This window comes from Sitophilus oryzae, unplaced genomic scaffold (assembly GCF_002938485.1).
Source record: "Sitophilus oryzae breed Bouriz unplaced genomic scaffold, Soryzae_2.0 scaffold_1432_pilon_pilon, whole genome shotgun sequence".
Taxonomy (NCBI): domain Eukaryota; kingdom Metazoa; phylum Arthropoda; class Insecta; order Coleoptera; family Curculionidae; genus Sitophilus; species Sitophilus oryzae.
The window spans coordinates 552,946-567,786 of NW_022146096.1; the positions used below are offsets into that span (position 1 = coordinate 552,946).

Consider the following 14,841-nt stretch of genomic DNA (forward strand, 5'->3'; position numbering starts at 1 on the left):
GCTGCAGAAGTCAACATCAGCGGCATCGGGAACTTTGCAAGAGCTGGAAGTGCTTTAACGCAAAGAAAGAATGAGGGGAAGGTTTGGTACAACAATACAGGGGGTTTTGCAATGGGCCCAAGGCCTCCGAGTGAGGGATCAAACATGATCCTAAATTCCAGCAACCTAACCTAACCTAACATTTAATTGTTGTCAGTAAACGTCATTTTCGTTCAACTGTACAATAAAGACAGCGTTGGTGAAAGTTGTATAAAACTTTTAAAAACATTGAAACACTTCCATATTTAAGCTGACCAACTCATCTTAACAATTCAAGAAAACGATAGTAAAACAGAAACACCAAAATCAAAACATTTGCCTTTATACTTAACCTAAAAAAGCATCAAGCGTCTTGCAAGTGACTAGCAATCGACACCGAGTTGCACAAATGGGTTTTGATTTTTGATTGTATAATTAGTGACAAAAATTAAAACTATGTTACCTTTTTCTACTAATTCAAAATTACTACCACTAATTTTGACGCTTTCAATAAGCTTATATTGGAATTAGAGGAACAAACTTTTACACTAATTGAAACTACTAATTTCGAGGTTCTGAATGAAATATAATAAAATACAAATTATGCTTTTCTACTGATCACATTTTATTATAATTTGTATTTTACTTTATAAGCACCTACAGGCAAAATATTGTAGGCATGCAAAACGAAATATTATACAGTTAATTTTGATTCTTATCCTTGAACTCTTTCGCTTTTTTTGTCTCTTTATTTAAGTACGTTAACACACCGTTTCGTAAAATATGCCGTATAACCGAATAAAATGAACTTGGTTTCGCAACTCATTCGACCGACTCCACAATATTTCACGCCAGGTCCACTCACCTCGACCATCAGACATTCTCTTAAAATAGTTTTGTGTGAGATTTGAAGTGATGAATAACATTGTGAAAAATAACATTAAATCGTCGGTCTATCATCAATGGTCAAATGATTTTATTTTTGACGTATATATCATCTGACTAGATTTCTTCTAGCTCATATAGCTCCATATTTTGGAATAATCTACTAAGTCCTCTAAGACTATTAGTTTCAGTTTTAAATTAATTCCATATTCATTAAGTCCGTCATATTTGTTAATTCGTTATGATCTGTTATTATTGGATATCAATTAAACTTTTAGTTACGTAATCGAGGGCGCGATTTTTAAATTCATTGTTGCCAACCATGGACATATTCGGCGCCGCGCTGACTAACTGCAATTTAAATTTCGCGCTGGGGATTCAGGTGGTAGCTCTGCCACACTGCTGTAAAAAAATTCAAGTTGCCACATTTATTTATTTATTTCCTGACATTGTCATTCGTTTTGACACTTTCGTTTTGTATTACGAGTTTTTGATTTAAATGAATTATGTTGTGATACTTTGGACTCAAAATTTTTTACTAGCATACCTTGCAGTCGAACATTGTTCTTTTTAGAACCTCTTTTATTGCGAAGTATACAATAGGTTAATAGCTGTAAAAAACCCATCGCAACTTTATTAGAATATTTTATTATTGAACGCGAAAGCGGTAGTAATGGCCCTTTATGTCCCTTAAGTGCTGTTAAGAAGGCGAGTTTTGTTGATGTTAATAACTGTTTATATATTTATAATCAATTTATTTTTGTTTCCCAAAATATTTTCATTAAAAGAAAATATGTAAAAGTAGGCAACGCTGTGCCGGTCAAGCTACGTGACTAAAAGTTTATTTGGTATGAACTGTATATTTGCCTCTGTTATAGTTGTTCTGTAAAAATGCACTATCAATTATTATTCTTGTTTGGGGTGTGTTTGCTTGTAGACCGTATTTAAATTAAATTTTGAGAGCAAATATGTAGGCTAATCTAGAACACTCTTTTTTAAAAATATGCAGGGTTCTACAGGTATTCCCAAAAAGTTAGGCATCGAAGTTGTGTTTTTTGTAATGTAATACGCTATATAGATTAATAATACATTTTCGGATTCTAGAAAAAATATATAGAGGTTCATTATACAGGGTGAGTCTTAAATATTTTTATTTTAAATTTCAATAAAAGTTACCTAAATTGTATATTACCCTGTATAGGCTGACATGTATTTAAAATAAAATATCTTTTGTACGTTAAACCAAATTAAAACTAGATATGATTCTATTGTAGTGTACATTCGCCAATTAAATGGTGAATGTATATTAAACCATTATTTTATTAGTTTAAATATTAACCAAAATGCCCAATATACCCACATATGCTTGTTAAGTTCGATACCATATCGGATCAATACTTATTAACATGGTCTTGCATTAAATTTGCGTTACCGTTTGATATATCCCACATCTACTTCTCTAAATTATGTACCGGAGAGGTCTAGTAACGAGAATTTCGAAATCAATTGTATCTATTTGCCCCGGAAAATTTACCAGTATAATTTTCCCAAATATGTATTTAAAAATATCTCACTAAAATGCTTTATAGGGGTATTTATAATAAACATTTATTAATTAATTTAAAAAAAAACTAATGTAAAAAGATATTATAAAATACTGAAACTCTTTTTGACGAGTGGATTCCACCTATCAGTTTCATTAAAGCAGTTGACTGATTCAGTGTTACTGAACGATTGCGTTTTTTGGCTTATTATCAACTACAATTCATTTATTTTTGTAGTACCAATAATTTGAGTGCAATGTAATAAAGAGAAAAAATACTGTTTCAACAAATGTCTAAAAATCTTCAAAATTGTTGTAGTTTTATGTAGTAGCAGAAAAACCAATGACAGTTTCTTGGAATTAGTAAAGTATAAAGTATAGTAAAATTTGGAAACTAACATAGTTTGACATAGTGTCTTTATACATAAACTACAAACGATGCAATTATTGATTGTAGTAAATCCAAATTTTTTGTAGTACTAATAATTGTCAGAAAAAGTAAACATTTGAGTGCAGTCTAATAAAGAGAAAAAGTTATTGTTTTGACAAATGACTAAAAAACTTTATGAAACTTGAATTATGTAGCAGCTGAAAAACTCAATGAAAGTTTCTTGGAATTACTGAAGTAAAATTTAATTACTAATGTCTTTAGTTGTGTATAAAATACAAACGATGCAATTGATTGTAGAAAAAAATTAAATGCATCGTTTGTAGTTTATATACAACTAAAGACATTATGTCAAACTATGTTAATTTCCAAATTTTATTATACTTCTCTAATTCCAAGAAACTTTCATAGAATTTTCTGCTACTAGGTACATAAAACTGCAAACAATTCTGAAGATTTTTAGACATTTGTTAAAACAATATTTTTTCTGTTTATTACATTGCACCCAATTATTTACTTTTTCTGACCAATAATTATTAGTACTACAAAAAATTGAATTTACTACAATCAATTGCATCGTTTGTAGTTGATAATAAACCAAAAAACGAAAAGTTTACTATAAAGCGGCTTCCAACGTGACGGAGCTACACAAGCGCCGTTTTCAGTCAGACTGCTTCAGTGAGACAGAAAGATGACAACCAAGAGCTTTAAGATATGAGTCGTGTTAGCTGATATTAGCATTTAGCATTATAATTAAAAATTATTATCATTAGCGTCTTAGCGTGTGCTCTTCATCTAAAGTTTTCAATATTATTGATTAACACAGTTGCATTATCTGTCTTGTTTCTTGTTTAATACGTTTATAAACAATAAGCAATTAAGAGCATCAGTGTTATATCTGTGTACTGTGATATGTTTTATCTGTATTTTTATTGAAAATGAATTATTATTGTTGTGCGTCCAGTTATGTACCACTGATACTGTCACCGTCCTTCGTTTTAAAATTTATGGATATACCAGTGTATTAAGTTATTTATAAAATGGGTCAAGATTTTCTTATTTTGGAATGAAATATTATTGTGCCATTTATTTTCTCATGTGAGGACGTCCAATCGACGTAAGAGCTTCTTGTTAACACTAATCAGTGTTAATAGACTGTACAATTAGTAGATACCGTATGATCAAAAAAATCGGCGTCAAAGACAGCTGGGAAACGACAATCGATGATGATTTCGGCGAAGTCAATCTCTAAACGTCATTTACTAAAAATTGACATAAAAATTATCAAACATTAATATTAATTATAGGAAGATTAAAAAAATTATAGAACGATTCCAGACACACAATCTATTTCCAATTTTTTTTTCTCGAATTATACATATACCATATAAAAATCGTTTTTACTAAATATACAAATAAATTACAATCCTTTTGGCCAGCTGTAACAGTAAGCGCCATTAAAAATTAAAGAAGAGTACGGGCCAAGTAAATGACGTCTAGAGCTTGAACTTGCCAAAATAAATCATCGATTGTCATCCCCCAGCCGTCTTTAATGCTGTTCTTTTCCATATAGTTTCATATTTTATTCAAAAATACAATTCACTCTACGAATCATTAATTATTATTACAGAATACATATTACGGTTCCATATAGAGTTTCATATAAAGTTTAGTTCCCTCAACAGATGAAAGTGTAAATAGAACAGATCTTCATGGTTTAACGTAAACCAAACTATAAAAAAATATGGTTACTAGTTGAAAGGCGAAATATCATTGACATATCATATGTCAACTTTTGACATTACTTGTTAATAGCATTTATAATTTGAATCTAGAGCGCCATGGCCATAAAGGTACGCGCACACTGACCAGCGCCGCACTCGCCACACGAATCGCACTTTTTTTTCTTGTCGCGCACACTGACCCGTACCGAACGCGCCGCATTATCGCTATTTTGTTTCTCTTCACCCCTACCACATCCGTATTTGCCAATCGAATTTCTGATCAGTCGCTTCCGGAGTCCTGTCTGCGGTGATAAGCGTGTTTTTTTTTAATATTTCTCGACAATGAATGAGCACGGACAAGAAATAATTATGAGCTCCTTGCTAATAGAAGAAGAAATCACGAGAAAGAATCGAAAGTTATAGGTTCACAATATTTGCAAAAATCCACATTATATTCATATTTAATTGAGGATGAACTAAACATTTTCCAATATTTCAATATAAGCCATGAAAAATTTGCGAACTTTCTTAGCATATTGAATTTCTAATCTCATCTTCGGCTACCTATGTAGAGTGGAAGGAATTGCGCGTGACGTCAGCAGCACTAGCCGCATTTATCGAAAATCATTCTGGCCCAACAATGCTGGCCGCATTTTCGTCGATGCGATTCGTGCGGCTCTGGCTAGTGTGCGCACCTTCATTGAAAGTAACACAAACAATATTTTTTTCGGCCAATGCGGTGCGTGCGGCTCTGGTCAGTGTGCGCGTACCATTTAACGACAATATAACTCGAAATAACAAGTGTGTAGTGCCAAATTATTCGTAAAAAAATGCGTTTTCCAAATAGTATCCCAATGAGCCACCCTCGTTCCCATTTGAAACAATTGAGTTATGAGTAAAAATATGATTTAGGCATCTTTTAACCGGTCAGGAATAGCCACCAAAAACATTAAACGATCAGATCTATTTTTCCAGAGCTCCTTGATTAAACATTAATGGTTTTAACACAGCCATGACACTCTAGATTCAAATTTAAAATGCCATTTTAAGTTGGAATCCATTTGGGGGACACTAAGCGTAGGTACTATAAATAGTAGTGTAGACCGCACAACAAATTATATTTGACAATGATAAAATCATAGGTTGACAACTTAAGGTATGTTGACATTTGACTGGATTTGCACTGTTACCTGTTCAGTTTTAATTTAAAAATATATGCAGTTTTTCTTAAATTACTTAAAATCGACTTGTCCAAAATTGTTCGAGTTAGGCACTCATATTCAGCCCTCATAGATAGACCTGTAAAAAAACTATTAACGACTTAGCTGTAAAATTAATAAGGGAACCAATATTTGGACAGTTCAAAATTTTCATAGGAGTCCCTATGTTTCCAACGTTGCGATGATGCAACACCCGGTATAAACAAAAGTAAGAAAAGCATATATGGATATTTCTACATCATCCGAACCCACATGTCTGTTTTATATTTTTTCGGTCTTTCTTTCTCCCAAACCGCTGCGCTCAACCAATTCTGAAGGGACTTTCAGTCTTATTTGGATGGCTTATGTTACATTTTTTTTTCTTCTCCTTCAAGCTGGGTATACACGTGTTAGACATGTTTATTTATAGATCACGAAGAAAGCCGAAGTAAGCAGAATTAAGAGATGTAATAAGAAAGTAAAAAAAATAGATACGTATTAATGTACTTGGATCAAATACATTTTGACGCCGCTGGGATCGTGTTAATTGATTTACAACTATGATTTTCAAACATTGTAGCAGTGTCCAAGCGTACTTGATCCAAGTACTTGTACCTTGTTAACCGGACTTCAAAACTTATGGCTTTGATATATCCACGTAAGTATATAAAATCTTGGCTTGGGACATATACGAACAAAATCATCTCCAAATGAAATCCAAATTACAACTTAGCTATAACAAAAGATTTTGGTCTGTGCCAATTTGGCGTTATACTATCACTACCTCGATCACTACGGAATATCTTCCTAACAAATAAAGGTATATTAACATATGTATTCTGTAATAATTATTATATCGTCCCATTTCTGCCAAAAGTCACTAACTTACTTTTTATTACTTCCGAGAAAAATGCGTCTAAAGATGAATTGCATTGCATAAAGATGTTATAGTTAGTAACTATTCGGTATTAATCTAAAACATAAATAGCCAGAAATCGTAGTTAATGACTTTTGCAATCGATTCTCCGCTTCAAAACATAGTTAGTGATTGAATTTGGTTGTTCGGAAAAATGTTAGTGACTTTTGGTAGCAATAGGACGATATGTAGGGACTAATTTTAAAATATAGATGAATATAAAAATATACCTAGAATAACTACCCCCAGAATTAATTTGATAAATTAATTTATCTTGTGCCAAGACCATTTATTTTCATCGATTCTTCGATAATGAATAAAAATCGTTCTGTATAGTGCATCATTAATTATTAAACCTTCAAAGTATTTATTTTCAAAAATAAATCTCGTTATTACTCTTGTAATTTATAATTTCCGTAAATCTTTCAACATTCCCCATTTTCTTGGACGTAAAAGATCCATAAGATTTATGCACACTATTTACGAAATGCTACCGATATCCTATTAATCAGATAAATCTGAATTTTCATTGAAATGATAAAGGAGATGTAGGATAGATCATCCTAAGTTATATCTTTATACAGGGTGAGTCTTATAAGGGCAAATATTTTTAGGGCAGGTACATCTCAACAAAAGAAACATATTTGCTCTTTACCGTTTTTCAAATACGTCCAAAATAACCGAGTTAGTTTACTTTGAACATTTCTAAAAAAAAAAATTTAAATGCTTAAATTTTGAGAACCGTTGGATCTTTTCTGGATTTTCTGTTGTAAGTTTAATCTACTTCCTATATTGCCATATTATCAAGAATTAATGTTTTTTAACTAAAAATTAAATTTACAAGAAAGAAACTCCAGAAAAAATCCAGTGGTTCTCAAAATTTAAGCAAAAATTTATTTTATTTTTCTTTGGAAATTTTTACTTTCAAAAAAGTAATATAACGCCGTTATTTTGGACTTATTTGGAAAACGGTCAACAGAAAATATGTTTCTTTTATCGAGATCTACCAGCCCTGAAAATATTTGCACTTATTGAAGACTCACCCTGTATATCATAATACATATAAACAATGATGGCAACTATTCCATCTAATAATAAAGAGTGTAAGTAAAATATTCTACGTATTTCATATAATAGGATTGAATGGTATTAAAATAAGAAAAAGAATTTTTAAATACTTACTTAGGGAAAAAAAAATCTTAAATCTTTTCAAGGAGACTTAGATGAAAAAAATCATCTAAGTCTCCTAATGGGTTTTAATGAAATCCGTAATCTAATATCTTTGTCTTTGTGCATACAAAAAATATTCCAGGAATGTCTTCCATCAATTTATTAGAAGCTCAGAGTAATATAAAATTTATAAATCAATAATTATAATATGTATAGTCAAATAATATTGATAAAATAAATAAATAATAAGCATATTATGTATACAATGAAAATATTTTATAGCAATTTTGGCAACCAAATTAAAAATATATGTATATACAGGGTGAGCGTTGCTATAGCGGTTGCTAAGAAGAACCGTAAACAAGAACAGAAATACTTTTCTCTTGTCAAAGTCCGAATCTTCAAAAATTATAAAATCTTTCAAAATTTAAGCTGCCCTCATTGAAAAAATACCGAAAAGTGTTTAAAGCGTCCATTTTCAAAGTAATTATTGCTATCTTGTGAGCTTAATTTAAATTTTAAATTACTCAAACCCGTGATAATTGTGAAACAGTGGCATTAAAAAGCTGTGTGAACTGTCATAACGTTGATTTCCAATGTTTCATAGGTATTTCACACATGTCTTTATATAATGCTATAAAGTTTCTTATATGCAACACACTGTATTTTATTTAAAAAATTAAAAGAAAATAATAAATTTGAATAAACAATATTTGGCGGCATAATTCCGGAAAAAGCCGAACCGCTCCGAAATGATCAAAAGCTTTGGAGAGCGACCGTTGTAAGAACAGCGCCAAATAGTATTTACATTGTCCTTATGGACACTTTCCAGTCTAAAATTGTTTCTTTTATCTATGTTTAATCCAACTCAACGGAAAAACTAACGCTAAAGTCAAAGACTATCTAAATCAATAAGTAAGAATAATTAACCTTTGCGGCGAACTTGTCGGTGACACTGTATATGAAGAACGTTTGCCCTATAACCTAGTTCAGAACAACGACCCCTATTCCGAGAAAAAATATTCGATAACTAAAAATAAACTGAAACGTAATTTTCTTCCGGAAAACAAACTACACCCTCCGATTTATTGATAAACACAAATAACTTTGTATAGGAGGAATATTCCAAAGCTACCAAAAACTGTAAACAAACTATTTTTAAGCATCAGTCTTACGCTCGAGAATGAATTGTTTGTGAGAAATTACAACAAAAATCGAATATAGCAAATGTGTGCCAGTTTTTCAAAACCTGGAACACGCATTTCCAAAAACCCGGGTCGCTGACACAGCAGACATGCAAACACTGTTTTGGTAGGTGTGTCATGATTTGTAAAAACCGGCTTTTATGTTTTAAATTAATAGGTACATCCACCCATATTAAAATCTGACTTTCCCATCTACTAACTATTTTATCGAAACGTGACAACACTGTTGTCCGGAAGTACATCGTACTTATCAAGACAACAATCCCGAGTTTACGTAACCTGATCATGCAACAATACAAGTCACAGATATATTACGAATAATTGTAACGCGTAATTGTTTGTTTACATGACACAGAAAGAATTTTGTGCTATAAAAGAAAGGCGTATTTTTTGCAACATTAATAATTATTGTTCAACCGGAAAACAACAAGTATTGCATATGTTTTGATATTAAAAACAATCACAGCTAGTAAATATCAAAAGTGAATGTTTTGGGATTTAAAGGCCTTCTATTAGGTCAAGGTTATAAATATTATTATAAGAAGCAAGATACGGTTTTATGCAACCAGTTATGAACTACCAATAAAGCACCATCTGAGGGGACTATACCGTACAGAATTACAGGTTTCTGTATTAGAAAAATCGATCGGAAAGCCTTAATTCAATATTTTATCTTTTAAAAATATCTTATTACTTATTACTATTATAAGGCTATTATAAATACTATACCAGTGTTTTTAACATCCACAAATGCACATGATGGTACTTACCGGGATGAAGAGATCTCTGAAAAAAAACCAAAATAAATTAAAATTACAGATAAATATAAATAAAGCAAATGATGCAGCAGATATATGAATATGTAATATCACAGACCTTATAAGTCAGTTTTTGGTAATTTAAAGCTGGGTTTCTCAAATTACAAAGACGACGAAGAAGAAAGTGAAATACCAAATAAATTCAATTATTTTAAAAACAATTTTGGTTGCATTTAATTTCAATTTTTACTCTGCATAACTAGTTAATTTGTGGCATAACCATAAAGAAGTATGAAAACACAATCTCGTCTAAACCAATTCACGTCATGTGTTTATATATTTTTTTCCGAAAATTGTTTTAAATTTTGCCATCACAATTCTAAAATTCTATTAAGAAAGAATTCTCAATAATATTTTTTATGGATCTAGAAACAATTCGTTATTCACTGAAAAGCTCTATTCGATACCAATTAAACTTTTAGTTACGTAATCAAGGGCGCGATTTTTAAATTCAGTGTTGCCAACCATGAACATATTCGGCGCCGGGCTCACTAACTGGAGATTAATTTTCCCACTGGGGATTTTCCGGTGGTAGCTCTGCTGTAAAAAATGTCAAGTTGTCACATACAGTGTCGTGTAGTACATAGTGCGTCGGGCATCTGTAGCTCCTAGAATAAAAAACTTGGGAATTTTCTTTAAGTGTAAATCTAAAGTATGTACAACGATGTATTTCAGGAAAATATTTTAACTTCTATAGGGTGGCTCAAAAAAGTGCGAGTGGATCAGGATGATTTTTTTAAAATGAAACACCCTATATATTATTGCTTTTTGGCTTCCTTTCAGATCACTTTACATAATCCTAAGATATGGATAAACATATTTCGATAGTTTCAGAGATATTAATAAATAATTAAAAAAATTATATTATTCAACCTTAATTAAAAAAAATATTACAAATACAAGAACTGGCCTGAAATCAAAACTATATTAGGTATTTACTTTAGATCTTCCCCTAGGAGATGCAAGACCTTGTCGTTGGTGGGGAAGCTCCTTGTCAGGTGCTGGCAGAATCTCCTCTAGCACTTTGGCTCGGTCCAAGAAGCATCTCACTCATTGTCTTGTCTCTGGCTGTAGTGGCCAGGGAATTGCACCAAGACATTTAAACCAGGCACCTTCTACTGTCTGTGGTCATGTCTCGCGGGTAGAGGGTGTGGGGGGGTCTTGGCTTAACCGCCTGGACCAAGAGGAGACAACCTCACCAAAAACCTAAATCCTACGATGGCGGGACCAGGTCAAAGGGATGCGTGGCTAGATAGGGGACTAGCCATTACTGGTCTCAACCTTGGGGCATCAGGGGGCACCCCATTGTATTTACCCCTTACTTCTACATGCGGGGCTCTGTAGAAGTGGACTGACTTTCCCTAGCGACTCGTGGGAACACTATGAGCAGTAATAAAAATAAAAACACCAACACCACCGGAGAAGCTGTGGGGAAACCCCCTAGCGACACTGGGAACAGGAACAATGAAAGTTCCAGGGGGTCAAACCCCCCAAAGAAAACTACAGGAGAGGTGGCTGACACTTGCGCGGGACCGTCCTGCGCTAGTGATACTCAAGCTACCACCTCCTTTAGCAAGGGTCGGGAGCTTACCTCTAAACCCAACAGGCGACACAGACTACCGTTTAGTCTACCTGGCCTGGGTCAACCAGGCGGGTTGGACGATCCGCTGAGAGTGGGTCTTAGCGGAGCAGAAGCACGGAGATACCTCCGACTGCTCCACGCAGGACTTGCTCCAGAGGAAGCAAAAGAGAAAGTACTCCTCCATAGAGGGGAGGGCAAAGGAACCAAGAAACAGGCCGGCGCATCTTCACCAAAGGGCAAAAGAGGGAACGAAAACCTTTCACCTCTGCTCCGGCAAGAAGAGAAAAAAGCCAGGATGGAAAGACGTCCAACACCGAGAGGCAAGCAGGGACATATCACCAGCTTTGCCTCTATTGCTGGACAAGTGAAAATGGCAGTGCTACCAAAGGATTACCCAGAGGTTGTACTGACCACCGACCAGCAACGGCTCTAGAAGAGGCGATACTGGACGAAGTAGTGGCGATTGGAGAGCAACACAACGACGGACAAAATGTGGGTCAAATGCGATTTGCGGGGATTCACTTTCGGGTGGGCATGCTCCTCATAGACTGTGTATCTCCAGAATCGGCGGATTGGTTGATAGAAACGGCACCTAAACTTAAGAATTGGCAGGGGCCGGGACTGGTTGCTCTGAAGGGAGAAAACATCCCTAAGGAGGCGACCATCACGGTCTATTTGCCAAGGAGCAAAGGGAAAGACACCACCTACCTGCTGAACCTTTATCCAGGGTCAGAACTCCGATGTAAGGACGTCGTGTTGGCGAATCATCAACTCGAGGGAGGAGGGCCACGGCCAAGTCCTCACAATAGGAATTGACCTCAAATCCAAGGAGGCAATAGAGAAAGAGGGATACACTCTTTACTATAGATTCGGGACAACACCGGTATCAGGTCTAAGAAGAGACCAAGCTAAACAGGTAGAGAAAATGGAGACATATCCTCCAGCCTCTACCTCACAGGAACCTCAGCCGAAGACTAGCTCCTCGACTGTGAAGGGCACGGAGGGCCAAACCCCAACCGTGGTGGAAGGGTGTATATCCTCGGAGAAGGTTGATGGCCACTTCTCGGAGGAGGAACTTCCGTTGTCAGAGGAAGATGAGGAATACCCTATCCCCTCTACAACGGGAGAATCCTCACACACCCCAGTAACCTAAACCAGGTCCAAAGTCCTACTCCAGCCCCTCTTCCCACCCCAAACTTATCCTTTCTTCCTTCCCCCCCCATGCATGGGATATCCCAAATAAACCTGCACCATGCAAAAGGGTCTTCCGCTACAATAGCAAGACTCTTTGAGAAAAATCATTATGCAATGGTACTAGCCCAGGAACCCTGGGTGTATCAGGGACAGATTAGAGGTTTGTCTGGAAAAAATTCAAAGGTAATATATGATAACAGGCAGGAATTTCCCCGAGCCTGTATTCTTATAAGAAAGGACATTAACTACACATGTGTTTCAGAATTTACAACCCGAGATCTTGTTCCTATCATGGTTCAGCTTAATATCGAGGATTGCAGTAAAAACATCGTGATTGCCTCTGCTTACTTTCCGGGTGACGGGGAGGCACCGCCTCCGGAGGTACGGGAGCTCGTGCGATTCTGCAGCCAACGGCGACTACCTCTGCTAATGGGATGCGACTCCAATACACACAATGAGGTATGGGAAGCACTAACACTAACACTAGAGGTGAGTGTTTACTTGAATTTCTCTTAGCATGCAATCTTGAAGTTCTCAATGTAGGGAACAGCCCCACGTTTGTGACAAAAACGCGGGCAGAAGTGTTAGATTTAACAATCGGGAGTGCTGGTGTAATCAGTTACGTGAAACAATGGAGGGTCTCAACGGAACCCTCCCTATCAGATCACAGAATCATCGAGTTCAAATTAGGAGGAATCACACCCCAAACAGAAACTCGAAGGAATCCAAGAAAAACAGACTGGGACATGTATAACACCAATCTCGTAGACAACCTAAACCGTATAGATGCAAGTAGGGCCAGAAACCATCTGCATCTAGAATTGTACGCAAGGGAAGTCAGCGGTGCAATATTGGATGCATATGAATCTAGTTGCCCCGAAAGTAAAGGCACACAAAAAAGTAACAAGAAGCCCTGGTGGAACAAGAAGTTGGCCAAACTTAGATCGGAGGTCCGACGACTCTTTAATAGAACTAAATCCAGTGGCGAATGGCAGCTCTACAGCGAGAAATTAACTGAGTATAAGAAGGAGATAAGAAGGGCAAAGCGGTCTGACTTTAGATCCTTTTGCGAAAACATCACTTCTACTCCTGATGCAGCTAGATTACACAAAGCTATGGCCAAGAGTGGATCTATCCCCATCATGGCACTTAAGAAATCTGACGGAAGCTACACGGAGGGAGAGAAAGAGAGAGCAAATCTCCTACTTTATACACACTTTCCAGGTAGCATACCTATTGATACTTATGTAGCTCCCACTGAACCTCACAATCCTTGTAGGGAGGATTGGGAAGTGGCCAAGCTAGTAATAACAGAACAAAAGCTGAAATGGGCGGTCGACACCTTTCAGCCCTATAAAGCAGCAGGAGTGGATGGGATCTTTCCTGCCCTTCTAAAGGAGGGTCAGCAAATAGCTACTCACCATCTACTAAGCATTACAAGAAGCAGTCTAGCGATGGGATATATACCAACCACATGGAGAAGAGCAAAAGTAATCTTCATACCCAAAATAGGCAAAACTGACTGGACAAATCCCAAGTCATTTAGGCCTATTTGTCTCACATCGTTCATACTAAAAACGCTGGAGAAAGTAGTTGACAACCATATTGGAGAAAATCATCTAAAGGTTAAACCACTGCATGATAGTCAGCATGCATATAGAACGGGCAGATCCACAGAAACTGCTCTGTACCAATTAACGGAGCTAATACAGACAAGTCTGGATAGCAAAGAAACAGCAATTTGTGCCTTCTTGGATATTGCGGGGGCGTTTGACAATATACCACATAAGGTGGTCAGGCGATCTCTAGAAACAAGAGGGGTGAACAGAACTATTATTCGCTGGTTTTGGGAAATGCTGTCAACACGAACAGCAGAGGCTCAGATGGGCACCAAAACTGTAGCTGTTAAAACAACGCAAGGAACTCCACAAGGTGGAGTAACCTCCCCTTTGCTGTGGAGCTTGGTGGTGGATGAACTACTAGATGAATTAACTCTAGCGGGAATACACTGCATTGGGTATGCAGATGACATAGTCATGATCGCTCGGGGGAAACATGAAGGCACCTTGTGTGATATTATCCAAAGAGGACTCCGTATCACTGAGAGATGGTGTAGGACTGTCGGGCTGAGTATCAACTCAGACAAAACCGCGATAGTGCCATTCACCAGAAGGCGAAGTCTGAAAAACTTGAAAAGAA

General features: G+C 35.8%; 1 protein-coding gene across 1 annotated transcript in view; it reads right to left on the bottom strand.

The window, feature by feature from the left end:
- Positions 1–14,841, bottom strand: part of LOC115876365 — a 323,773-nt gene that overhangs the window by 185,510 nt on the left and 123,422 nt on the right. The window contains exon 9 of the mRNA XM_030892108.1: positions 9,819–9,834. Coding sequence (XP_030747968.1) covers positions 9,819–9,834 — 16 coding nt within the window. The remainder of the gene's footprint in view (positions 1–9,818; positions 9,835–14,841) is intronic.